The sequence below is a fragment of the Doryrhamphus excisus genome, linkage group LG20 (assembly GCF_037039965.1).
Source record: "Doryrhamphus excisus strain RoL-2023G ecotype Guam linkage group LG20, RoL_Dexc_Guam_v1.1, whole genome shotgun sequence".
NCBI lineage: Eukaryota > Metazoa > Chordata > Actinopteri > Syngnathiformes > Syngnathidae > Doryrhamphus > Doryrhamphus excisus.
Genome location: NC_136376.1, coordinates 13,163,708 through 13,188,586, shown reverse-complemented (window position 1 = coordinate 13,188,586; position 24,879 = coordinate 13,163,708). Strand labels below are relative to the sequence as shown.

Sequence of the window (24,879 nt, the reverse complement as noted above, 5' to 3'; positions counted from 1 at the left end):
ATGGATACCAATCCCCAGAAATGAAAAACGCCCCCTGACGGCTAAAAATGTCATTGCGCTTACGTCATAGGGCGCGTTCGCAGTGATTCCAAATGCCAAATAATTGTTTCGGCATTGCCTTCGATCCTATGGGATCACTTTTACGTTATTTCGAAAACAGTCTACTATTTCAGAAGCAATATGTGTTATGACTCACAAGCGACACATTTTGATGAATGAATGATGATTGATGCAAATGACTCCAATCAGGCAATCTCTTTGAAGCCGGGTATATGGTGCCCTCTACAGACCATATGTGTGACCATACCATGGCCACTAAGAAGATTCATAAGGCAGGCTGGGATTAAGATTAATCAAATTAAGTCGGAAAATATTTGTCATTCCTTTGACAATTCTACTGTTACAGTGAGGACACATACTATAACTTTCTTCCGCGTTTCCTTTAAACGTTGACCTTTCGCGCATGCGTAGATACTCGCAAGGTTCGCTATTACTTTCACGTAGTTTTCTCAAGTCTCTTTTGGATCTATTCAAGCAAAACAGCAATAAAGACAGAGCTACAACCTCACTTATGAGACACGCGGCAGACTGGGAAGGCTGACAGTTACATGGGTTTAATGTTGAGCTCCAATATTGAGAAAAAGGACCGACAACAACACACTTTGCTAACTTGGATGGCTAAAATGCGCTGACTTACAATATTGGGCCATGACACCCCGACACTGACACTGTCGATAACAGGTAAGATTTACAACAAATTTTAGATGCAGTGCAGTTGTACTTAGCCCATAAAGTCAACATGGGCTGCATCTGTACCAAGACATGTAGAATAATTCTACAAGGCTAAACGTAAAACATTCTCATTTAAGAAATAAGTGTGCAAACACACAAACCCACCGTACTTACTAAAAAAAGATCTGAACGTCTAACTGTAAATGACAGTAGCTGTCAAATAAAGACATATTTTTCTCCAGCAGGTTATCCAGAAGTGTCCACATGAGTGATCATGGAACGGGCGTCCTTCAAACAAAACCAGCAGTGTGGACCATGGGAGATGAAGGAGAGGCTTGGGATGGGAGGCTTTGGCCACGTCTACCTCTATCAGCATCTTGTATGCTCTCACATACTCTTGTATGCACATGAGGACCTTGCAATTACTGTGTCATAACTTTATTATTATTATTCACATGTGTCTTTGGAGTAGGAGTCTGGAGAGAAGTTAGCAGTTAAAATCTGCCGCCTCGATCTGAGCTCCAAGAATAAGGAACGCTGGAGCAGAGAGATCCAGATCATGAGGAAGTGAGTGGGGATGTGTGCTGCGTGTGTTGATTTTAATGGTGGCTTATTTATATATGTTTCAGGTTAAACCATGTCAACGTTGTCCAGGCCAGCGAAGTTCCAGTAGAATTGAGTTCAATTGCTTTGAATGACCTTCCTCTGCTGGCCATGGAGTACTGTTCCAGAGGAGACCTACGCAAAGTATTGAACGGTTCTGTGTTGTATTAGGACTTGATATATTGAGTTGTCATTATATACATCTCCATACAATCTCCTTAGGTTCTGAGTAAACCAGAAAATTGCTGTGGGCTGAAGGAAAGTGAAGTCCTCGCTCTTCTCAGTGACATTGGTATGGTTTTCCTTAGGGATGTGCAGTGAGGTTCATGGCATTTATTTGTTTGTATTTACCTAAAAACACTTGTGGCCTTACCTTTTAGCTGTATGTGAAGTACATTCCTTCTCCAGGAAATGTACTAATACTTTGTTGTAAAAGTCTGCTCACCATCTGGTGAGCCTGGACATACTGTATAATACGCTCCACACACAGGAAGCGACGATTGCATTGACGATAGCAATAACGCCAGTGAGTGAGTCATGTTCAGAGCAAATTTGATTGGCTGTCAGATTTGGAGGGAATTTTGGGCTATCAAAATAGTTCACAGGAGAAAAAGCGGACAGTGTTTGTGATTGATTAGTTTTGCTAGTACGGAATCTTACTAGTGTCCAAGATGAACTTGCATAAATTTCTGTGTCAATTAATGTAAACTTACCTGATATGTCGGCAACAAGTTCTCATGCTGCTGCTCTTTTGCTTATACCTCTCTCTATACTCTATAAAGCTCTGCAAAAAGGACACAGTAATTATTATCTTTTCTTACTTGTTTACCTGTGAGAGAGTACTGCATAGCTCATTAGATGTTCAGTGAAACTCCCACTGATTGGTCCTTGTCTGGGCGACAGCGATCAAAAATTGGACATTTTTCAACTTTCTGGAATGGCGTTGCAAGCCATCGTGTACATCAGGGGTCGGGAACCTTTTTGGCTAAGAGAGCCATGAAGGCCAGATATTTTAAAATGTGTATCTGTGAGAGCCATATACATTTTTTTAAACATTGAATGCAATAAAATGTGTGCATTTTTATGTAAGACCAACAGTTTTAGATATAATGGGCTCTAATTGTGTAGACCAGGCACACTACCGCACGCCAATGGGGTGTGGCCAGCACACTTTCCTGAGCAGCGCAGTGTCTAATAATAAATCAAATACTTGTTGCCATTAATACAACTTCTGCTGCTGCATAATGTTGCACCATACTCAGTATATTTAATTCTTTTGGCCATCTTTGCCAGAAGGCTTGGTTCTGCAGCTTTAGCTAGGTGACTATTTGACTAAAGGAGGAAAGTTTACATGTACATCTCAATGACCGAGGTACACTACCGCATTACCCAGTAATAATTGAGTTTTGGTGTTTGACCTGGAAAATATCATTAGGAAAGATAGATATGGTTGGCCGTATTGCAGTAGAAAATAGATGGACGGATTAAAATGCATAAAAAAGTTGTTGATTTTTAATATTATTTTTAACAGTCATTTCTGTGATGGTTTACTTTAAAATGTTAGCAAAAATAAATTTTTTTTGTGGTAAGAAATGCTTGAGAGCCAGATACAGTCATCAAAAGAGCCCTACCTGGCTCCCGAGCCACAGGTTCCCTACCTCTGGTGTACATGATGACAATTTAACATGCCCAAATTTTACGTGTCGCTAGACTGGATGGAGCCCATTTGTCATGCAGGTTCCTTTGAAAACGAATTGACGTGGTCTCTTTTGTGTGGTTACCGCGCAGGCCATGCAGCTAGGAGACCGGAGTTCGATTCCACCCTCGGCCATCTCCTTGTGGAGTTTGCATGTTCTCCCCGTGCATGCATGGGTTTTCTCCGGGTACTCCGGTTTCCTCCCACATTCCAAAAACATGCTAGGTTAATTGGCCACTCCAAATTGTCCATAGGTATGAATGTGAGTGTGAATGGTTGTTTGTCTATATGTGCCCTGTGATTGGCTGGCCACCAGTCCAGGGTGTACCCTGCCTCTTGCCCCAAGACAGCTGGGATAAGCTCCAGCACCCCCACGACCCTCGTGAGGATAAGCGGTAGAAAATGAATGAATGAATTTTAATCACACAGCAAGTAAATTAATACAGTTCAATGGACCGGGCATCACCTGCCTCCCCTGACTGCACGTCCCTGTTTTTCCTCTCCTGTTTTACTTTTTTTGAAAAGTCCTACTGATCTATGTAATTCTTAACAGGTTGTGGAATCCAGTATCTTCATGAAAATAAGATCATCCACAGAGACCTAAAGCCAGAGAATATAGTGCTACAGGAGATCAATGGCAAGGTGAACCGCATGCACAGTATCCGATGCTACTTTTTCTAGTGCACATTCAATGGTATTTAATATTCTCCTTCAGATTGTTCATAAAATCATAGATCTCGGTTATGCCAAAGACCTCGACCAAGGCAGTGTCTGTACGTCGTTTGTTGGAACGCTCCAGTACCTTGTAAGTGTGTGAATGCCAATGTCTTGTCTGTTTCCCCGACCTAAGTGTTTTGCTTTGTGTTTCAGGCTCCAGAGCTGTTTGAGAGTAAACCATACACTGTAACTGTGGACTATTGGAGTTTTGGAATAGTGATCTTTGAATGCACAAGTGGCTTCCGCCCCTTTTTACACCACATGCAGCCTGTACAGTGGTGAGTCCATACCTTATATGTATATATGTGTGCGTTACAGTTAAGAAAACATGTAATTGCATTGAAACAACCTATTATGGGCAGGCTACAAAGCAGAGCAGCCTTGCATAATGAGTGGCTACCCATCTTAATATTGATGTGGTTTATTCTTTATAATGGGCATGCCTGCAATGCAGAGCGCCCACTCACTGCAGATGGAACGACCATGCTCTTGTTCCTGTGTGTAGAGAGAGAGAGACAAAAAGAACTGCATTGTTTTCGTTTTCAGTCTTCTAGTGAAAGATATAACAAAGCTCAGCGCTCGGTCACCTGTCCTAACATTTTAAGAAATGAGAAGAAGAAGCCCCGAACTAAGGACGTAACTGCTCTATATTCTTTTTGTTCCATACTTGCAGGGGTGGGAACACGCCCCTACGTGTATCAGTGGTGTGATGTTGTGTCTACTTCCATTTCCAGCTCGTGTCAGTGTGTGTCCTCTAAGTGATGCAAGGTGCAGCTGGCAGGGGTCAAGCAGCCTATCTGTACAAAATTCAAGCAACTGCGCTCCTATTGTTTAGCCGCATTTGGAGTTGTATAGTTTAGCCCAAAAGTATTCATACCCTGGCCGAATCTGGAGCTTAAGTGATGAATAATTTCAGGCGTAACAAAGTTTTCATAAAACCTGTACCTTTGAATGAAATGGAATTATAAATAATAATAATAATAGTAAAGGTATTTTATATATTGTAGTTTCAAGATCCTTGGAAAAGCTTCAACAAAAGTGCATTAATTTGGCTCTGTTAGTGGTACATGAACCCTGGTTGCAAATGCAATAAACTTGAATGTGAATATTTCCAATATTTCAAGTTTGCATTTTTTGTAGGACAAGCAAAGTGAAGAATAAAGGTGCCAAGGACATCATGGCAGTGGAGGACATGAATGGAGAAGTTACATTCTCAACACATCTTCCTTATCCCAACAATCTCAGCAGGTAGTTATAGAAAAAAATAGATTTATGTATGCCATATATTTATGTATCTCATTTTGCACGTTTGTATATGTTTGAGTTAAGGCCGTTGCTCGAGCCAGTTGAGAATTTGCTGCAGATGTTGTTACTGTGGGACCCTGTCGCACGCGGTGGAGGGTTGGATCCTGTGACGAATAAGGCACGCTGCTACAGCACTCTCCAGAATATTATAAATATGAAGGTCAGTAGTAACACTATTCATTCATTCATTTTCTACCGCTTATCCTCACGAGCGTCGCAGGGGTGCTGGAACCGATCCCAGCTGTCTTTAGGAATGAATGAACGAATGAATGAATGAATTATAATAATGCTATTTTTTTTGTTGACAATGTCAGATAGGTCTTATTTATGTTTATTGTTTTGGTTGTCACTGACAGTGTTGTACAGTAGAACAGCCCTACATCACACGGACAGCGCTTTCTAATAATTTGTTATTAGGCTAGATTTTTGCTGATACTGCTGGAAAGATTTTGCAGTCCTAATGAATTAATGAAATGTCTGCTGCGTGACTACATAAAACAGGCATTAAGTGAAAAACAAAAATGCATCTTCTGCAATCTGTGTTTTCCCAGGTGATCCATGTGTTGGACATGACGTCAGCCGAGCTGCACTCTTTGGTTCTGGACGCAGATGAGAGCTTACACTCATTGCAGCTTCGTCTGGAGACGCATACACAGACGCACATCTCCCCACTTAATCAAGAACTGCTGCTGGAGACTGGAATCTCCCTCGACCCACGCAGACCTCCTGCACACTGTCTGCCAGATGGATTGGTATGTGACGCATGAGGAAATTGGCATCAAATTCGATATTACACATGAATGTTTGAGCATTGTTGTCCGTCACCGTTATTGTCATCTAATTGGTAGAAATCTCAGTATGTGACTGTATTATGATATGATATATTTTTATATAAACTACTGCATATCTTTTGATGTTCCTTTCGCTCAGAGGGGCTGGGACACCTTCATAGTCTTTCTGTTTGATAAGAGCTTGTCCAAGTATGCAGGACCCCTGACCGCCAGACCACTGCCAGACAGTGTCAACTTCATAGGTGAGATATTTCACAGCATAATGGGATGCAAATCATGTTATTGCCTTACTCTTTCATTCACATGAGTTGGTTTACAATGAGTTATTTAAAAATGATGGTAATTAAGGTAAAGGAGGTGACGTTTGTTTTCATAGTCAGGGAGACCAAGACACAGCTGCCACTGGCTGCATTGAGAAAAGTATGGGGGGAAGCAGTCAGCTACATTTGTGGACTCAAAGAGGACTACACACGCCTGTACCAGGGACAGAGGGCTGCTATGTAAGTGAAACACTAGTTGTTTTGCTGTAGGTGCTCCAGATGAGCTTTTTTGAAAAACATAAGGCATTGTATGCTACTTTGTTTCACCTCCTAAAAAGAGTGAACTCTATCCAGTCCTACTTAATATTATTTCCCTGTCTTTGTGTCTGGGTAGCCTCAGTCTGCTGCGTTACAACACCAACTTAACGCGCTACAAGAACCTGCTCTTCTCCCAGTCACAGCAGCTGCAAGCCAAACTGGCTTTCTTCAAAACCAGCATCCAGCACGACCTGGAGCAGTACAACAAGCAGAAAGACACAGGCATCTGTGAGTTGGTTCTTATCATCCTATTTCATTACATGCATGCATGCAAATGGACTGAAGGACAATCTGTTGTTGTGAAGCTTCAGAAAAGATGCTGAGGACCTGGCATGAAAATGAAGCAAAAGCTGAGGGGTTTACAAAGGTAGGTCAGAAAGCAGAATTGCAGACAAACAATATAGAACAAAAGTGATTACACCCCTCACATATTTCTTCCCGATACTATTGAAATTATACTAGCACTATAGATTTACTGTCCACTGAAAATGACTCAACAGACGGTCATTATTGTCCAAACAGTTGGCAACCCAAGTAAGTAGCATAATACAGTAAACAAAAATATGTTTGTTTGTGCTCCCACTTTTCATGAGCTGAACTGAAAAGATCAAAAACTTTTTCTATGTACACTAAAGGCCTGTCTTTCTCAAATATTGTCTAAATCTGCATTATTGTGCACACATAATGTAGCCACCTCCCTGGTGTGGCATGCTGATGAGACAGCATGATATTATTGTTCAGGTGTGCCTTTAGGCACTCCAAAATGTGCAGTTTAACTGTTTTGGGGGTGGTCGAGAGGAGTCTGAAAACCAGTCAGTATCTGCTGTGACCACCATTTGCCTCAAATCCCGTATACACCAATCCAGAGCATCCCACCATCTTTAAGGAAGGAAGGTTGCTGAAATATAGTACCATACATATTATTTCAAACTTCATATAAGGTGTGTTTTCTGCTGCAGGTTGCTGATGTGGGATACCTGGATGAAGAAATCATTTCTCTACATTCTGAAATTGTGGAATTGCAGCGGAGTCCATTTTTGAGACGACAAGGGGACTTAATGGAACAACTGTTGGTATTTTTGGAACAATGTAACAATAAATTCAATAATATATTCAGTACATTTCTTAATGTGTCTCCACAGTGAGGGAAAAGCAATCGAACTCTACAAGCAACTAAAAGCCAAGTGCAAAAGTTAGTGCCAATCTCCGCTTGTATTGATATTAACAGCGAGACATCCATCCATTTTCTTTACCGCTTATCCTCACGAGGGTCGTGGGCATGATGGAGCCTATCCCAGCTGTCTCCGGGCAAGAGACGGGGTACAGCCTGGACTGGTGGCCAGCCAATCACAGCGCACATATAGACAAACAACCATTCACACAGTTAAATTAGCATTTTTTCCTCTGTGCAGGCCCTGACCCGCCACATGGTTACAGTGACAGCTCAGGCATGGTGAAAGCCATACTCCAAATGTTTCAGAACCAAGACAGAGTCCTGAAAGATTTGTACACTCACCTTAGGTAATTTGTCCAATAATAATGCAAAGTGATCCAAGACTGATTCACATCTCACTCTCCAGTACAATTCTGGTGTGCAAGCGACGCATCGTTGACCTCTTTCCAAAGTTGGAGAGGGCAGTAGAGAACATAAAGATGGCAGAGTCGGCCGTAATGCAGATGCAAACCAAGCGGCAGAAGGAGTTCTGGTACCTTCTTAAGATTGCTTGTGTGAGTATTAAGCAAATGCTGTAGATAATGTTTATAATCCATACAATACCATGTGTCCTTGTGTCTTAAGTCCCAGGGTAACTCTTCATCACCAAGTTTTATGCATCCCAACAGTGACAGGTGATTGTGTTATACAAAAGAAACTCTATGAACATGTCTAGTGTTGTTACCTTCGTAGCAGTAAAAGGCCCCTTTTCTTGTGCAGTGAAACTGTTCATCAACTACTGGACGACAATCACCGTTATTTAAGTCAGCTTACGTCTCTGCTGCAGGATGCCAGTGATGAGAGGGAGCATAGTATTATGGTAATGTATATTTGTATATGTACACTCAGCCATTTCTTATCAATGCTTGCCATATTATAGGGTTACAATCATCAGCATTTGTTATCCTATGTTTATGTATATATAAGGAGTATTCAGATCAGACCACAAACTCTTTTCTGGAGTAAAATGTGTTGAAACGGCACAAAATAGTGGAGTAATCATGGAAATGCGTGTTTCATGAAGTTTGTACATTTCCGCCAGCAGGTGGCATATTTTTCTCACTGACATTCCTTTCACCAAGTCTTTTTATTTCATTTGGGCACTGAGTGTAAGCAAACACTAACCCTTCAGCTATGTGTCAATAAATAGCTATTGAAGGGATTTTCATCATCAATCATTTAAAAACCACAACCTCCTCAATATTGTAATATTTTAGAGCGTGTTTTCTGTAACTAATGTTCTGTCTTGTGATTATATATTTGGATGTCTTTGTTCTCTCTCCAGGAACAAGACTGGAGTTGGACTCGACACAACCAAAAAGTCTCAAAAGTGTCAAAGACACAGTAACAAAATATATATCTTTGATCATCTTATGTAAGATTATGTAATTGAAACATGTACAACACAATGTGTGATACACAATAATGTAAGCCTTGTAACATTCATAGTACATTTTGAAGGGTTTTCCAGCTGTCACTTATTTATTTTACTGGTGAAGTTCTGAAGAGGATTGCCAAGAACAATAAAAATGTGTTTGTTCTTGCTTATTATTATTGAATCAATTTGTGGACTTTGTTTATAGTAGGGTGGGCATAGTAGTTAGATAACAGGCTGGAGATCCGGGTTACAATCTCCATTGGAACATTCCCAAAACATGTATCTTAAGATAATTCATTCATTCATTTTCTACCGCTTATCCTCACGAGGGTTGTGGGGATGCTGGAGCCTATGAAAACACTAAATTGTCCAGAAGTGTGAATGTGAGTGTGAATGTCTGCATCTATTGACTGGTGGTGAGCAGTGCAGTTCAAACTGAATTTTATCAGAATTCTTTCTAATTATTCTGTTTAAATTATTTTGTGTGTAACGTCCACTGTTAAGTGTTCATAGAAAGAGGGTAGTTTTATATTCCTATATAGATGTGACAGGTAAGCCAAATGATTGTATATTTAATTAACACTTTAACATTACAGTGCAATCGTGTAATATGAACTTTGCATTCTTTGAATTACCTTGTTTTATAAATAAACGCGCCTTGCCTAAAATTCTCGACCGATTCTCGTTAGCTCGTTGGTAATATGTCTTTGAATATAAAATAATTTCGACAGCCCCCGAACGCACCACACTGTAAGTAGTAAAGGATTGTGAAATTGTGGGCGGTATTGGGTACGGGGGATGGGCCGTTGAACGAACACAAGGAGCAGCCGACTGTTGGAGACAGAGGTATTTTTTATGATAACCATTCAACCCGACATTCATTAATTAGTTTTTTCCATATATCAGTACACAAGGGAAGCCTACTTGGGCCGTTTGCTTGGCGATAACTAACCGTTGAATTAGCATTTCGCTGAAGCCACCCTCGGTACAGAACGTTAGCTAGTCGGCTAACTGTGGCTAACTAACGCCGTTGGTTTGTTAGCGTTACACCTTTTATGTTTCAAGCGTTTAATCGTGGTTAACGAATGATGGATTTTGTGATAACATTATTATTCAGTTGTTGCTTAGTAGCACGTATTTGCGGAGGACTTGATGACAGTTGGTGTGCTACCCTTGTTAGCCGCAGACTCATGGTCACCTGTCGCGGTAAATTACGTGCATGTCAGTCCTAACCATACAAGCTTCGTGACGGTTGTGCAGCTGTGTCGATGTTAATTATTACTGTCATGATAACATACTTAAAGTGAGATTTTGGTCATATATCTTATTCTACTGTATATGCTGTTTACACTGGCTAGCTTGCCCTGTGACGACACCAAGTAGGTAAATCACTTCACAATACTATTGATGAAAATGCATTAGTTTTGCTCAGCGATGTTTCAATTATTAAGAAATCTGTCCTGATTATGTTAGCCACCTTTCACCTTAACTCATTCAATCCCAGCCATTTTTCAAAAGACAACCCCTTGAGTTCCGGCCATTTTATTTTGTCTGATCTTTCAAGTCAAGTAGAGTGTTGCGTTCTATGGCTATATAAACACGGAACCCACGAAAAGAAAGATTGGACTCTCGTCTTTCATCAGACAAAAAGGTTTGTTTCTACCTTTTTGCGTTCTTTTGCAATCAGCAGTAGAACATAGGTAAGTTTCAGGAAAATATCAGCTCCCAACTAGAAAAGGGAGAACACCAGTTTTTTGTGAAAAGATGATTTCAAGCTCAACTTTCAGTTTGACTAAAATGTGCCAGCTCAAATATCTAAACAACTATACCAACATAAACAACATAAAAAGTGTTCTTTTTACATAATCAGAATTTATTTACAACTTGAGGATCTACAATTCCTGGTGAAATTCCATGAGACTGTGTGAACTGAATGAACGGACAAAGGGGGAAAAAAAATAAGCATGAACGTTGTGAGAATTGAAGCAGAACAACAAGACTGTGTGGAAACTACGGCTGCAGATATCTAATATTTTAGTAATCAGGTATTCCACTGACATTTCTTTGAAAACTGATAGTTTGAAGACATGGATGTGTGGAATGTTTTCATGGTGGAATAGTTTGAATCGGTTGAGAAATGTACGAATGTTGGAGCTTTTAAAATGGCCCATGAACTTTCAATGGGGAAAATCTGGGAATTTATTGCAAAATCTGAATAGATAGTTTTTGAATAGATAGGCCCACTAGACCTGATGGATTTGAAAAATGGAGGTGTCAGAGTTTCACACGTACTGTATATAACACCATGGACCATTTACAATTTTCACATTTGGAACTGAACTATCTGTGTACACACGCTTGCATGCGTTAAAATTTACCTACAATAATGAATGTTCTGCACGTTACACTCCTCCACAGTCATGCACACCTTCCTTCCTGTCATGTGCGTTTTTACCATCCGTCTGTCAAATGCACTTTTGGCCGTTTTTATTACTTTTATTACCGTTTTTTTTACTAATTGCTCTGAAGTGAAACGCAATGTAAATGACGCATAAATAAATTGTTGGGATTAGGCGCTCAGGTTTATAAAAAAGTATAACTACATCTTTGGTAATGAATGAGTTAATGAGACAACAAAATGTTTAGGTAACAGTGTGAATGTTAAAATCTTGTTCCCATGCAAAATGCATTCAATTTTATTTATTTTGGATTATTGTGTTGTTTTTGTGGCACCACGGCGTCGAGTGGTTAGCACGCAGGCCTCACAGCTAGGTGACTCGAGTTCAATTCCACCCTCAGCCATCTCTTGTGGAGTTTGCATGTTCTCTCCGTGCATGTGTGGGTTTTCTCTGGCTTCCTCCCAGATTCCAAAAACATGCTCGCTTAATTGGCGACTCCAAATTATCCAGAGGTTGTTTGTCTATATGTACCCTGTGATTGGTTGGCGACCAGTCCAGGGTGTACCCCACCTCTCGCCGGAAGACAGCTGGGATAGGCTCCAGCACCCCCACGACCCTCTTGAGGATAAGCTGTCGAGAATGAATGAATGAATGAATGTTGTGTTTGCCTGCAGGGGAGAGCCAGTGAGGATGACTATACCGCATGTAGGGGCTGTGTTTGCAGCCATAGCAGGAGTGATGGCCATCCTGTTGCACTCCTCCATTCACAAAATAGAGGAAGGACACCTTGCTGTTTACTACAGGTAATGCACACCTTGGCATGTTTAGCTTTGTATCATCTACTACATACTACATCCAAAGTTGCTAGTTTACTTTGTGTGTTCCCGGCAATTTTACTTTCCACACCCTCCTGTGTAATCAGCAGATTGTCAGATGTTAGGAAATGGTCCCAGAAGTTGTTTTCAAATCTCTTTTCAGGGGTGGGGCTTTGCTGACAGGCCCTAATGGTCCGGGATATCATATTATGCTGCCTTTCATTACCACCTACAGATCAGTGCAGGTAATCTCCTCTGGCAGTCTGCCCACTAGGCCTTTTGACACAAGCATGAGGAAGTGTTTCAACACATGCCCATGTACACACAAGACAAAACAGGAACCTCAGCTAAATGACAGTTCTCCATATATGGCAATATCAGCTTTAGTGTACATGTTGTGAGACTCGTCATGGTCATTTGGTTTGTAATGCTTTCATTTTGTCGTTTCAGACTACACTCCAGACTGATGAGATCAAGAATGTACCTTGTGGAACTAGGTACCAAAATATTGTTTTGTGTGATGTTCAATATTTGCTATACAAAACAGTATTAGGGTCACATGGCGGGTGAAAAAAACCCTGCAAAAAGTAAAGTAATAAATATGAATAACTGTTGACTTTTCCAAGAGGGATTATTAAGTATTAAAATAGTCAAAATAAAATATAATGAAAAGATGCTCAAACTCTCATTTTTTTAACTAACTGATAACTGATACCTGCCAGAAATCCTTGGCGTTTCAGGTGGCAATTTCATGTGTTGAAGCTTGATGTTTTCTCATATATGTGTATGTATGTGTATATACAGTGCATCCGGAAAGTATTCACAGCGCTTCACTTTTTCTACATTTTGTCATGTTACAGCCTCATTCCAAACTGAATTAAATTAATCTCTTACCTCAAAAGTCTACACAAAATACTCCATTATGACAATGTGAAACAAGTTTTTTTTGACATGTTTTGAATTTATTAAAAATAGAAAACAAAAAAATCACATTTACATAAGTATTCACAGCCTTTGCCATGAAGCTCAAAATTGAGCTCAGGTGCATCTTTTTTCCACTGATCATCCTTGAGATCTTTCTACAGCTTAATTGGAGTCCACCTGCAGTAAATTCAGTTGATTGGACATGATTTGGAAATATAATAACTGTCTATATAAGGTCCCACAGTTGACTGTGCATGTCAGAGCACAAACACCAAGCATGAAGTCAAAAGAACTGTCTGTAGACCTGCGAGACAGGATTGTCTTGAGGCACAAATCTGGGGAAGGATACAGAAACATTTCTGCTGCTTTGAAGGTCCCAATGAGCACAGTGGCCTCCATTATTCGTAAATGGAAGACGTTTGGAACCACCAGGACTCTTCCTAGAGCTGGCCGGCCTTCTAAACTGAGCGATCGGGGAAGAAGGGCCTTAGTCAGGGAGGTGACCAAGGCCCCGATGGTCACTCTGTCAGAGCTCCAGCGTTCCTCTGTGGAGAGAGGAGAGCCTTCCAGAAGGACAACCATCTCTGCAGCAATCCACCAATCAGGCCTGTATGGTAGAGTGGCCAGACGAAAGCCACTCCTTAGTAAAAGGAACATGGCAGCCCGTCTGGAATTTGCCAAAAAGCACCTGAATGACTCTCAGACCATGAGAAACAAAATTCTCTGGTCTGATGGCTTTCGTCTGGCCACTCTACCATACAGGCCTGATTGGTGGATTGCTGCAGAGATGGTTGTCCTTCTGGAAGGCTCTCCTCTCTCCACAGAGGAACGCTGGAGCTCTGACAGAGTGACCATCGGGGCCTTGGTCACCTCCCTGACTAAGGCCCTTCTTCCCCGATCGCTCAGTTTAGAAGGCCGGCCAGCTCTAGGAAGAGTCCTGGTGGTTCCAAACGTCTTCCATTTACGAATAATGGAGGCCACTGTGCTCATTGGGACCTTCAAAGCAGCAGAAATGTTTCTGTATCCTTCCCCAGATTTGTGCCTCAAGACAATCCTGTCTCGCAGGTCTACAGACAGTTCTTTTGACTTCATGCTTGGTGTTTGTGCTCTGACATGCACAGTCAACTGTGGGACCTTATATAGACAGTTATTATATTTCCAAATCATGTCCAATCAACTGAATTTACTGCAGGTGGACTCCAATTAAGCTGTAGAAAGATCTCAAGGATGATCAGTGGAAAAAAGATGCACCTGAGCTCAATTTTGAGCTTCATGGCAAAGGCTGTGAATACTTATGTAAATGTGATTTTTTTTTTGTTTTCTATTTTTAATAAATTCAAAACATGTCAAAAAAAACCTTTTTTCACATTGTCATAATGGAGTATTTTGTGTAGAATTTTGAGGTAAGAGATTAATTTAATTCAGTTTGGAATGAGGCTGTAACATGACAAAATGTAGAAAAAGTGAAGCGCTGTGAATACTTTCCGGATGCACTGTATATACATACACACACACACACATATATATGTATACATGTATATATATATATATGTATATATGTGTGTGTGTGTGTGTGTGTGTGTGTATATATGTGTGTGTATATACAGTGAAGAAAATAAGTATTTGAACACCCTGCTATTTTGCTATTTCTCCCACTTAAAAATCATGGAGGGGTCTGAAATTTTCATCGTAGGTGCATGTCCACTGTGAGAGAGATAAACTAAAAAGAAAAATCCAGAAATCACAATGCATGATTTTTTAACAATTTATTTGTGTGATACAGCTGCTAATAAGTATTTGAACACCTGAGAAAATGAATGTTAATATTTGGTACAGTAGCCTTTGTTTGCTATTACAGAGGTCAAACGTTTCCTGTAGTTTTTCACCAGGTTTGCACACACTGCAGGAGGGATCTTGGCCCACTCCTCCACACAGATCTTCTCTAGATCAGTCAGGTTTCTGGGCTGTCGCTGAGAAACACGGAGTTTGAGCTCCCTCCAAAGATTTTCGATTGGGTTCAGGTCTGGAGACTGGCTGGGCCATGCTAGAACCTTGATATGCTTCTTACGGAGCCACTCCTTGGTTTTCCTGGCTGTGTGCTTCGGGTCGTTGTCGTGTTGGAAGACCCAGCCACGACCCATCTTCAATGCTCTGACAGAGGGAAGGAGGTTGTTCCCCAAAATCTCACAATACACGGCCCCAGTCATCCTCTCTTTAATGCAGTGCACTCGTCCTGTCCCATGTGCAGAAAAACACCCCCAAAGCATGATGCTACCACCCCCATGCTTCACAGTAGGGATGGTGTTCTTCGGATTGTACTCTTCATTCTTCTTCCTCCAAACACGCTTATTGGAATTATGACCAAAAAGTTCTATTTTGGTCTCATCTGACCATAAAACTTTCTCCCATGACTCCTCTGTATCATCCAAATGGTCATATGCAAACTTAAGACGGGCCTTGACATGTGCTGGTTTAAGCAGGGGAACCTTTCGTGCCATGCATGATTTCACATCATGACGTCTTAGTGTATTACCTACAGTAACCTTGGAAACGGTGGTCCCAGCTCTTTTCAGGTCATTGACCAAGTCCTGTCGTGTAGTTCTGGGCTGATTCCTCACCTTTCTTAGAATCATTGAGAACCCACGAGGTGATATCTTGCATGGGGCTCCACTCCGATTGAGATTGACCGTCATGTTTAGCTTCTTCCATTTTCTAATGATAGCTCCAACAGTGGACCTTTTTTCACCAAGCTGCTTGGTAATTGCTCCGTAGCCCTTTCCAGCCTTGTGGAGGTGTACAATTTTGTCTCTGGTGTCTTTGGACAGCTCTTTGGTCTTCGCCATGTTACAAGTTAAAGTCTTACTGATTGTATGGGGTGGACAGGTGTCTTTATGCAGCTAACGACCTCAAACAGGTGCATCTGATTCAGGATGATACATGGAGTGCAGGTGGACTTCTAATGGGCAGACTAACAGGTCTTTCAGGGTCAGAATTCTAGATGATACACAGGTGTTCAAATACTTATTTGCAGCTGTATCACACAAATAAATTGTTAAAAAATCATGCATTGTGATTTCTGGATTTTTCTTTTTAGTTTATCTCTCTCACAGTGGACATGCACCTACGATGAAAATTTCAGACCCCTCCATGATTTCTAAGTGGGAGAAATAGCAAAATAGCAGGGTGTTCAAATACTTATTTTCTTCACTGTATATATATATACTGGAGGTGGCTGTACTTAAGCCACCTTTTAGAAAGCTCATATTTCAGCATTTTTCAGATATATTTTTTGCCAAGCAGTGTGGATTTTTTTAAACAAATTTATCAGCAAAATTAAAACTGCTTGTGTCAACATTTTTGTCTCCTACATAGTGGTGGGGTGATGATCTATTTTGACAGAATAGAGGTTGTCAACATGCTCGTCCCCTCAGCAGGTACAAAATGTTAAATGATTTGCAATATTTCCTAAAGTTGTTGTGCCACCCGCCTGTCGTCACAATAGCCTAACACTTCTCTTGTTGATGTCTTTGTAGTGGTGGATATAGTGAGGAACTATACAGCCGACTATGACAAAACTCTCATTTTCAACAAGATCCACCACGAACTTAACCAGTTCTGCAGTGTGCACACTCTCCAGGAGGTCTACATAGAGCTGTTTGGTTCGTCAGTGGGGCAGTGGGGGAGGGTCATGTGAAGTTGAAGAAATAAAATATGGTGTTTTTATTTGTTGTGCAGACATAATTGATGAAAATTTGAAGACTGCACTGCAGAAAGATCTTAATGCCATGGCCCCTGGACTTACAATACAGGTACCTTTTTTAGTACAACTATCACTTGATATCACACTGCGGAGGAGCAGTCACCACATCATGCTAGATAAAACTTAAACTACAACAGAAATGTTTTGCACATGGTTGAATATTTATTCCTTTTAAAGTTGATAATGCAGTTTAAATGATTAAGAAAGCTGAATCCTACTGTGTTCAGTGTTTACATTTCAATAAATATTTGTTTAAACTTGAGACCTGGAATATTTGTTATCATGGTCATTTTTTCATATAAATTGAGGGAGCAAAAGCAGTATCGGCCCAAGCAAATCGGCCATCGGCTAAGGGTGATGGAAAAAAACCATATCGGTCAATCCCTAACCATGACATTTTGTTGCGGCTCACTAAATCCTTTCTAAAGAGTTGCTGCCTTTGATACAACCCAGCAGAGGTATGCTATGGCCACTTTCAGACAGTGACAAAATGAAATGCATGCTGATGTTTGTTCCACTGTCTTTAGTAATGTGCACATGCGGTACAGTAGTACACATGCGGTACAATAGTACACATGCGGTACAATAGTACACATGCGGTACAGTAGTAGACATGCGGTACAATAGTACACATGCGGTACAGTAGTAGACATGCGGTACAATAGTACACATGCGGTACAATAGTAGACATGCGGTACAGTAGTACACATGCGGTACAGTAGTAGACATGCGGTACAATAGTACACATGCGGTACAATAGTAGACATGCGGTACAGTAGTACACATGCGGTACAGTAGTACACATGCGGTACAGTAGTAGACATGCGGTACAGTAGTTGTCAATGACAAGTGCTTTCAACAGTGAGTCAGTGGTCGATGGCAAATTTGACACAACTGTCGCAGCATTGTGGGATACCTTTTTATAGGTGGTGTCCCATCTTCACCAACCTGCGTAGGTACCTGCCTGCAAGGTTTAAAGGCAGGGTAAAAAGTCCAGAGACTACTAGCCTGCACCTGTATACCATTTCCACTTGTTCTAACCATTTTTGTCGTTTGTGTACATGTTACCTCAGACTTAACCAGACTTACAACCACTTTTCATTAGCTATCAGTGAAATTGGAGTAAAATGTTTTGTTTTAATCCAACCCTTATCCAGGCTGTCCGTGTTACCAAGCCAAAGATCCCCGAGGCTATCAGGCGGAACTTTGAACTCATGTGAGTTTGGCTTGACGTCGCTGTGTCATTTAATTTCTTGCCACTGACCTACTCTGGTCAAGGCAGTCCAAGTCAGCGGGAAGACTAATGTGTGTGAGAACTCTGCCTGTGTGTTTCATGTAGGGAAGCAGAGAAGACCCGTCTGTTAATTACCGCTCAGACTCAGAAGGTGGTCGAAAAGGAGGCAGAGACGGAGAGGAAGAAAGCTATCATTGGTAAGTGTATTTTTACTGTAACTCAGCTTGCTGGCATTTCATTTCCTCTAGTCTTCTCATCTCCCATCCTTCCTCCTGTTGAACCTCATCTGTATATTTGTGCAGAGGCTCAGAAGGTGGCTCAAGTTGCCGAGATCCAGTTCCAGCAGAAAGTGATGGAGAAAGAGACAGAGAAGAAGATCTCCGAAATAGAGGGTCAGCCTGACTGCTTCAACGTGTGTCTCGTCTTCATCTGAGAGATGTTTATGTTGTCTCCTTATCTCATTCAGATGCTGCTTTCCTGGCGAGGGAAAAGGCCAGGGCGGATGCAGAGTATTACACTGCTGCCAAATATGCTGAAGCAAATCGGGTACAAAATGTGGCACACATTTATTTGACACAATATATACACACTATATTATTGTTTTACATTGTCAAAACTTCATTATGGTGGAGGTGGACACGTTGCTGTCTGATGAGCTAAAATAATTTCAATGCAAACTAAAAGTTGCACGCTGGATAATAAACTAAGCGCAAGTAAACCAAACTTCTAACCCTTTAATGTGTGAAATACTAGAAGTGTAAGGTTAAGGATATGGATACACACCCTTGCAGCAAAAAAATATTGTTTGTCAAGCAAATATTTCCAGATAAATACGCTTCAAAAGTCAAACCACCATCATGCGCAACGTCTCACGAGATGTCTTGTGAGAATTTAGCTGAGTGATCATCCAAAGGTTTTAGCTCGACAAGGTTTGCTTTATTCTTTGGCTTTTTTGTGATGCTGTCACGCTACCACAGAATGACGCTCGTGATGACAAAGAGGAAAAGCCTGATAACCATACAACCACAAATGTTTGTTCAGGGAGTCAGCAGGCTTCAACTTTTTTAGGACCCATTTCACACAGCACACAAGCTGCTTGTGCTGGATACATTTTGTCATTATTATACATTGTCCACAAAAATCGAAACGCGTAAAACCAAGACTGAGCTTTATGATGTTGTTTTAAATTAAAGTTACAAACACATTTTTAAGCCCTTTCAAAATCGATTTTTTGGGGGAATTTCAGACATTTTGCGGCCTGAAGTGTTTTATTTTTTTAAGACACTGCAGATACTACCATTACTATCCAATTATTTGTACTTGTGTAAAGGATGTTAAATCTTGCTTAAAACAGACAATAAATAAATATTATGACAGAATTGTATCATAATAAGAATAATTGTACACTTCCATGCGATGGGGACATCCCTCTGTTATCTTTCTCTTCATTTATTGGCTGCTCCAGACAACACTGCTCTGATTCCACACGCAGATGACGCAGCTACTAGCTAACCTTTCCAAACTACCATGTCACACTGAACTATACGGGGCAGGAAACGGGTAGAAACACAGCTTAACCATCACATGTGCTTCTCTGCAGCTCAAGTTAACCCCCGAGTATCTGGAGCTGATGAAGTATCAAGCCATAGCAGCTAACAGCAAGATCTACTTCGGCCAGGACATCCCCAATATGTTTGTGGAGGGAAGCATCAGTCCACCCAAAGCTGAAAACAAGCCACTGGAGGCGGACTTTTTGAAAGCTTAAGTGGAGGCGTCGGCGTTCAACTGGAGATGATTGGTGGGATTGATTACTCGAGTCTTACATTTTTTCCATGATCATAAACTCAAGTGATGTTTTGGAAGACAATGAAAGGGAATGTTTTTTTTTTCCATAAATATCCAGTCATCGAGGCAGGGAACAGTTTATTTTCAAAAGAAATAGTCAGTCGTTGAAAATGAAAAGCTTTTGCCTGCAAGGTGACGGCAAGGAGTCACCCTAATTTACACGTTGCTTTTGGATTTGCGCTAAGATGATGATTGTTGACATGGGAGGCGTATCTGGACTGGAATGCAGCGAGTGACGCTAATTACAACCGTGGGAGGAGGGATAAGTTGGTGTTTGTTTCCCAACACATCAGCACACGCTGCTGCTGGATGTTGTCCAGTTATGTTTGTGACCAGTGGCTCCACACGTGTTTGCTTGTGGGTCAAACACGGTACATTGCACTGTGGCGTTCTCCTCCAAAGAAATGAATATCTTGTGCTGCTAAAAGAAAGCAGACTTCCTCCTCGAAATGCTCATTTTAAGTTAACTTGTAAACTTACAACTATCCACTGGAAGGGGTTGTGACTTATTGGTCTGCCGGATTGGGTTTTCGGGGCCGTGCATGTGAACGTTTACTGTGGCCTGATTCAGCTGATAAAAGTAGTGCCTGCCATTGTCTGCCAACTTTTAGAGCTCATTCACACACGGTGGTTAACTGTTCATTCTCAGGAACTTATCTGAAGAGTGCTTGTCTTTAAAAAAAAAAAAAGTCTGTTAGGACTTTGAAAGTTTGCTTCATGTTCTTCCTGCTGTTTATACTGGATCATAATGCCATCACAAGGACAGCTTTTGCTTTTTAAGTTAGCCTGGACATCCAAGAGTTGTGGCCAGGTTTATGACAGTCGGTGAGGAAAATACATGGTTACACACTTGTGGATAAACTGCACACAGAGGCCTGCTAAGTTTCTCAGCCAAACAAATGAAAGCTTGTATTATCACCATTTGTTTTACTTTTGTGGTAAGATGCAGTTGTATATAAACATAACTTGCAAGCGAGGGCTACTACTTCTACTTCTTTCCCTCTCAGCTTTGGTGAAAAGGAAAACGGATATGATTCAGTTGGAAAAATGCAGAAGTCAGGTGTGTCACGGTGTCCTGCCTTAACCGTAGACTGGAGCTGAGAGAGAAGATGCTACTTGTGCTAAAGAGACAGGTCCTGACGTTAATGTGACCCCTGAATGGCTGCTCTCTTCCTCTGCTGCTTGCCGGCTGCAGGTTCAATTAACGATGCAAATGAGGGGTTGAAATCACTCAAGAACATGAGTTCTTTTGTTTTGTACAAAAAATCTCTGAGATTGTCTCCTTGTTTTAAAAGGTTTATATGCAAAATGTTTTGACAATGTTCTTAAATAAAACCTATTTTGGTACCCGTCTTCTCCAAATATTGATTGACTACATTTAGTCTTTGTATTCTGTCCTCTGTGATTCAGGGTGTACTTGCACAAAGTCAAAGAGGCTAGGTCAAGTACCCAAACCTCTTTGGCTTTGGAGTAAATGATTGACTTACATGAGAGATGCACCTGACATCCTCAGTCTTTAATGATGGACAATAATGATCATAGTCATCTGGAGAGTCATTTCATAGTAAATGTTGGCTTGGCTCTCATCCATCCATTTTCTGTACGGCTTATTCTAAAGAGGGTGGTGGGCATTTCTGCCATGCCATTATGGATTTTTGTTAACTTTAACTTGTACTCTTCAGTCTATGGTTGAAGTTTCAGATGCGGCTCGTCCAATCAGGGTAGCATTCTTAAAGCTTTAGTGCAGACCTTGGCACATTGTCAAAATATAATTTAACAACAAAACTTGGGGGGAATGGAAAAAGCATTCATAATTTTACAAGAATATTGTCAAGCTATTTAAAGGAAAAAAGTTATGTTATGGGAATAGTTCATAATAGTCTTTTGAAGTAGTATTAATATGACAAAAATTTGGTTTTGGAAGAATTTATAACAAGAATAAAGTCATAATTTCAAGAAGACATTTGGCATAGTCGTAAAATTAAATAACATGGAAATAGTTTTTTTAAAAAACAGCTGTAATTTTCCAGGAATAAAGTCAAAATATTGAGAGAAGAAAGGCCCAATTTTACAAGAATGAATATGGGAGATTTAAAAAACACTGCTTTGTAGATCACATGAACCCGTTTTACTTCCTGCTGGTACATCAACAGCGGCTAGATCCAGATCTTGGAGCGTGTCATCATCTTGGAGGTGTTGCCCGTCAGTCTTGTTTTCGTATGCGAACCAAAACCTCCCTTTAACCGGGAGTTTAGATATTTCAACCGAAGTCAAATCCCTTGTTGTGTAAGCATACTTGGGCAATAAAGCTGATTCTGGTTCAAATGCCTTGCCAGGTGTTCTAATGAATCCTTTTTTGGTGCGCTTTACCGTCCTCCTTGTGGTAAACGCTGGTACTGCAAGTCTGCGTCTCTGGCTATTTCCCAATGCACATCGTCGTCCGCCATATTGCTTAATAGACAACAAAACTGGCGGTGTCTGACAATACCGGGTGCCTTTCATCATTTGGCAAGACTCAAACGTCCTTGTTGTCTTCTTTCATCCAAACACAATATTTTACACTATTTGACTTTGTTTGAGTACGTTTACGACGTATTTTACTACGTTCTCGTGTCGTCCTCGGCATTTCATAATGTGATGTTTGCGTAATATCTGGGTTTCATTCATTCTATTCATTCATTATTTCATCATCAAAGGAAAAATTCCCAAGTCATTCACTGAGCTTGGAAAATGTAACCAAAAGTATGAAGACCTTCACAACAGAGCGGCAGTGATGTAGTTCCCATAGCTTCCAACATGAGGAGCCCTAAGGCTGCAAATACGGAAATCATTCGGCCTCCAAGCGAGACACTCGTGCCAAACAAATTGAAGCAAATTCTTCAAAATCTAGAATTGATTTGATATGTGAGTTTATATTTGTATTTGTGTTCTAATATGACTAAATGAATAAAGCCCATGAGTCAAGCACTGATGAGTAAACGTATCGTAAAATAAGATCTTTGTGAAATGCTCATCTACAGAGAGTACTTGGCCTTGGCAAGGCCGGTTAGCTGTTTACATGAGCCTGCAGAAAGCACTCAACATGTGTAAGTCATGCAGCAGAAGAAGGATGGCTTCCTTAAAGTCATACTAAAGTCAACATATTTTATATCCAAACAATCACTTTATGAAATACATCTATTTGGAAGAAAAATAGAAAGGGTGTTTTGTTTGAGTATGACCTCATTTTATCAGAATGAGTATAAATAAATGTAATATTGTTTGAATAGGAACATGTAGTCAGTGCTGATTTCAGTGGGTGGACTGGCAATGTCAGCAGTTTTGTCTCCTTGGGGAAGTAAGGTCAAGTCCGTGTCTGCTGTTTCCTTCCTTCGCCATCATTATGACGGCCCCTCCATCCTCCCTCGTAGCTCAGCGACAGGGTGTGGCTGCTCCATTTTGAGGAGTGCAAATCCAAATACGAAATGGCAGCAGAAGAGCGAGCGTGATTCACCATCAGTCAGTGCTTGACTCTTTTGGTCTTACATTCCAATCCTGTGTGCTGGAGCGTCACACTCATACTAAAAGCATTACCTTTGCTTTTTACTGCACTTTCACGCTCTTTTGCCTCCTTGTTCAGCTCCTTGTCTTTAAACAATAGACCCTGAACGTGCTTTCACCCTTCTACTCGTTTGAGAACCTAACCTAGTGAAGCACCCAATCCCACAGTTGGCGCTTGACAAATATAATCGTATTCCTATTACAACTATATTTGTTCCAGCCATCCATTTTTTATGCTGCTTATCTTCACTGGGGTCACGGGTATGATGGAGCCTATCCCAGCTGTCTTCGGTCGAGAGGCGGGGTACACCCTGGACTGGTGGCCAGCCAATCGCAGGGCACATATAGACAAACGACCATTCACACTCACGTTCATACCTGTGGACAATTTGGAGTCCATTAGATGATATTAATTGATTCCAAACAGTTTCTTGGCCGCACCGCTTCCAGTACGTGTACAGTGCGTGTATGTTTGATTTCAGCTTCTTTGAGTTGCCATGTCAATGTCATCTGCCCAAGGCTAATTGTTGAGTGCTGGCCCTGCACCACTTCAACAATTAGCAAAGGGGCTTTTTCTTTGAGCAATCCGATTTCAGACTTGCCTCACAGGGCCAGCTAGCAGGCGTATAGAAATCAACAAATCAACAGAGCAAAACGAAGAAGAAATTGAATTGGGTCAAAAATCCACTTTCAAGGCAGACTTTTCATGATGGATGAAGATAAACATTAACTGTTTTTTGTCTTTAATTATATCTAATTCGGTGGCGCCATGCATTGTTATTATATTCATATATTGTTAACCCCGCTGAAGGTGCAGCCATCACTGATGTGTACGTGACAAGCGCTCATGTTCTAAAATAAGCCTAATGGTGTCAGCCCTTTCTGTGACGAACATGACCTAATGCTTTGTCAACCGACTTGAAAAAAACATAAGCAAAGATTACATTCTCCAGCCAGCCTCGTCTTCTTTTACCTTCAAATGTGGGTGGAACTGTACTCCACACTGCCGCCACTTGCGTCTATCTTTAAGCAATATTCACACTTGAACAGAAAGAAACAGGAGTTGCTTTCAAAATAAGCTGTTGCAATATAAAATGTGGAAGGAACTGACAGTGCTTGTGAGCAAACCGAACACAGCATTTCATTGTGTTAGCACCAACTTTTCCAAAAAAAACAGTTCTAGCTGTTATTGAAGAGGTCATACTGGAACACAATAGTAGTCTATTTATTGAGCACATGGCGGTCAGACGGCTTCAGCTGTACAAAGGCACACAAATATAACTTTTAAGAAAGAACAGAGGCGTTTGTGTTATGGTACGACCTGAATATACAGTACCAGGCAGTGACAA

The 24,879-nt window shown here is 41.0% G+C and overlaps 2 protein-coding genes across 5 annotated transcripts; both read left to right on the top strand.

Annotated features, from left to right (window-relative positions):
* The first annotated feature begins 387 nt into the window (after positions 1-387).
* On the top strand, positions 388-9,194 carry LOC131108018 (inhibitor of nuclear factor kappa-B kinase subunit alpha-like). 2 transcript variants are annotated; one of them, XM_058058649.2, is made up of 22 exons: positions 388-741; positions 978-1,111; positions 1,205-1,299; positions 1,362-1,479; positions 1,558-1,627; positions 3,585-3,673; positions 3,747-3,836; positions 3,902-4,026; positions 4,889-4,996; positions 5,078-5,213; positions 5,605-5,805; positions 5,984-6,086; positions 6,221-6,344; positions 6,499-6,650; positions 6,728-6,789; positions 7,382-7,491; positions 7,565-7,614; positions 7,835-7,943; positions 8,003-8,150; positions 8,221-8,270; positions 8,356-8,455; positions 8,921-9,194. In XM_058058649.2, exons 2-22 carry the CDS (start codon positions 1,007-1,009, stop codon positions 8,981-8,983), a joined length of 2,208 nt encoding a protein of 735 aa, XP_057914632.2. In that variant the 5' UTR covers positions 388-741; positions 978-1,006; the 3' UTR covers positions 8,984-9,194. The 2 variants fall into 2 exon arrangements, with proteins under 2 accessions (XP_057914632.2, XP_057914631.2); XM_058058648.2 differs by having other exon boundaries at positions 389-741; positions 975-1,111.
* Positions 9,195-9,754: 560 nt separating this feature from the next.
* On the top strand, positions 9,755-21,354 carry erlin1 (ER lipid raft associated 1). Of its 3 annotated transcripts, XM_058058653.2 has the most exons (13): positions 9,953-10,219; positions 10,372-10,396; positions 12,087-12,215; positions 12,391-12,472; positions 12,678-12,724; positions 16,524-16,585; positions 16,685-16,810; positions 16,887-16,960; positions 18,069-18,127; positions 18,251-18,342; positions 18,448-18,537; positions 18,612-18,691; positions 19,746-21,354. In XM_058058653.2, exons 1-13 carry the CDS (start codon positions 10,099-10,101, stop codon positions 19,908-19,910), a joined length of 1,152 nt encoding a protein of 383 aa, XP_057914636.2. In that variant the 5' UTR covers positions 9,953-10,098; the 3' UTR covers positions 19,911-21,354. The 3 variants fall into 3 exon arrangements, with proteins under 3 accessions (XP_057914635.2, XP_057914636.2, XP_078643352.1); XM_058058652.2 differs by lacking the exons at positions 9,953-10,219; positions 10,372-10,396 and adding an exon at positions 9,755-9,859; XM_078787226.1 differs by lacking the exons at positions 9,953-10,219; positions 10,372-10,396 and adding an exon at positions 10,465-10,664.
* The last annotated feature ends 3,525 nt before the right edge of the window (positions 21,355-24,879 follow it).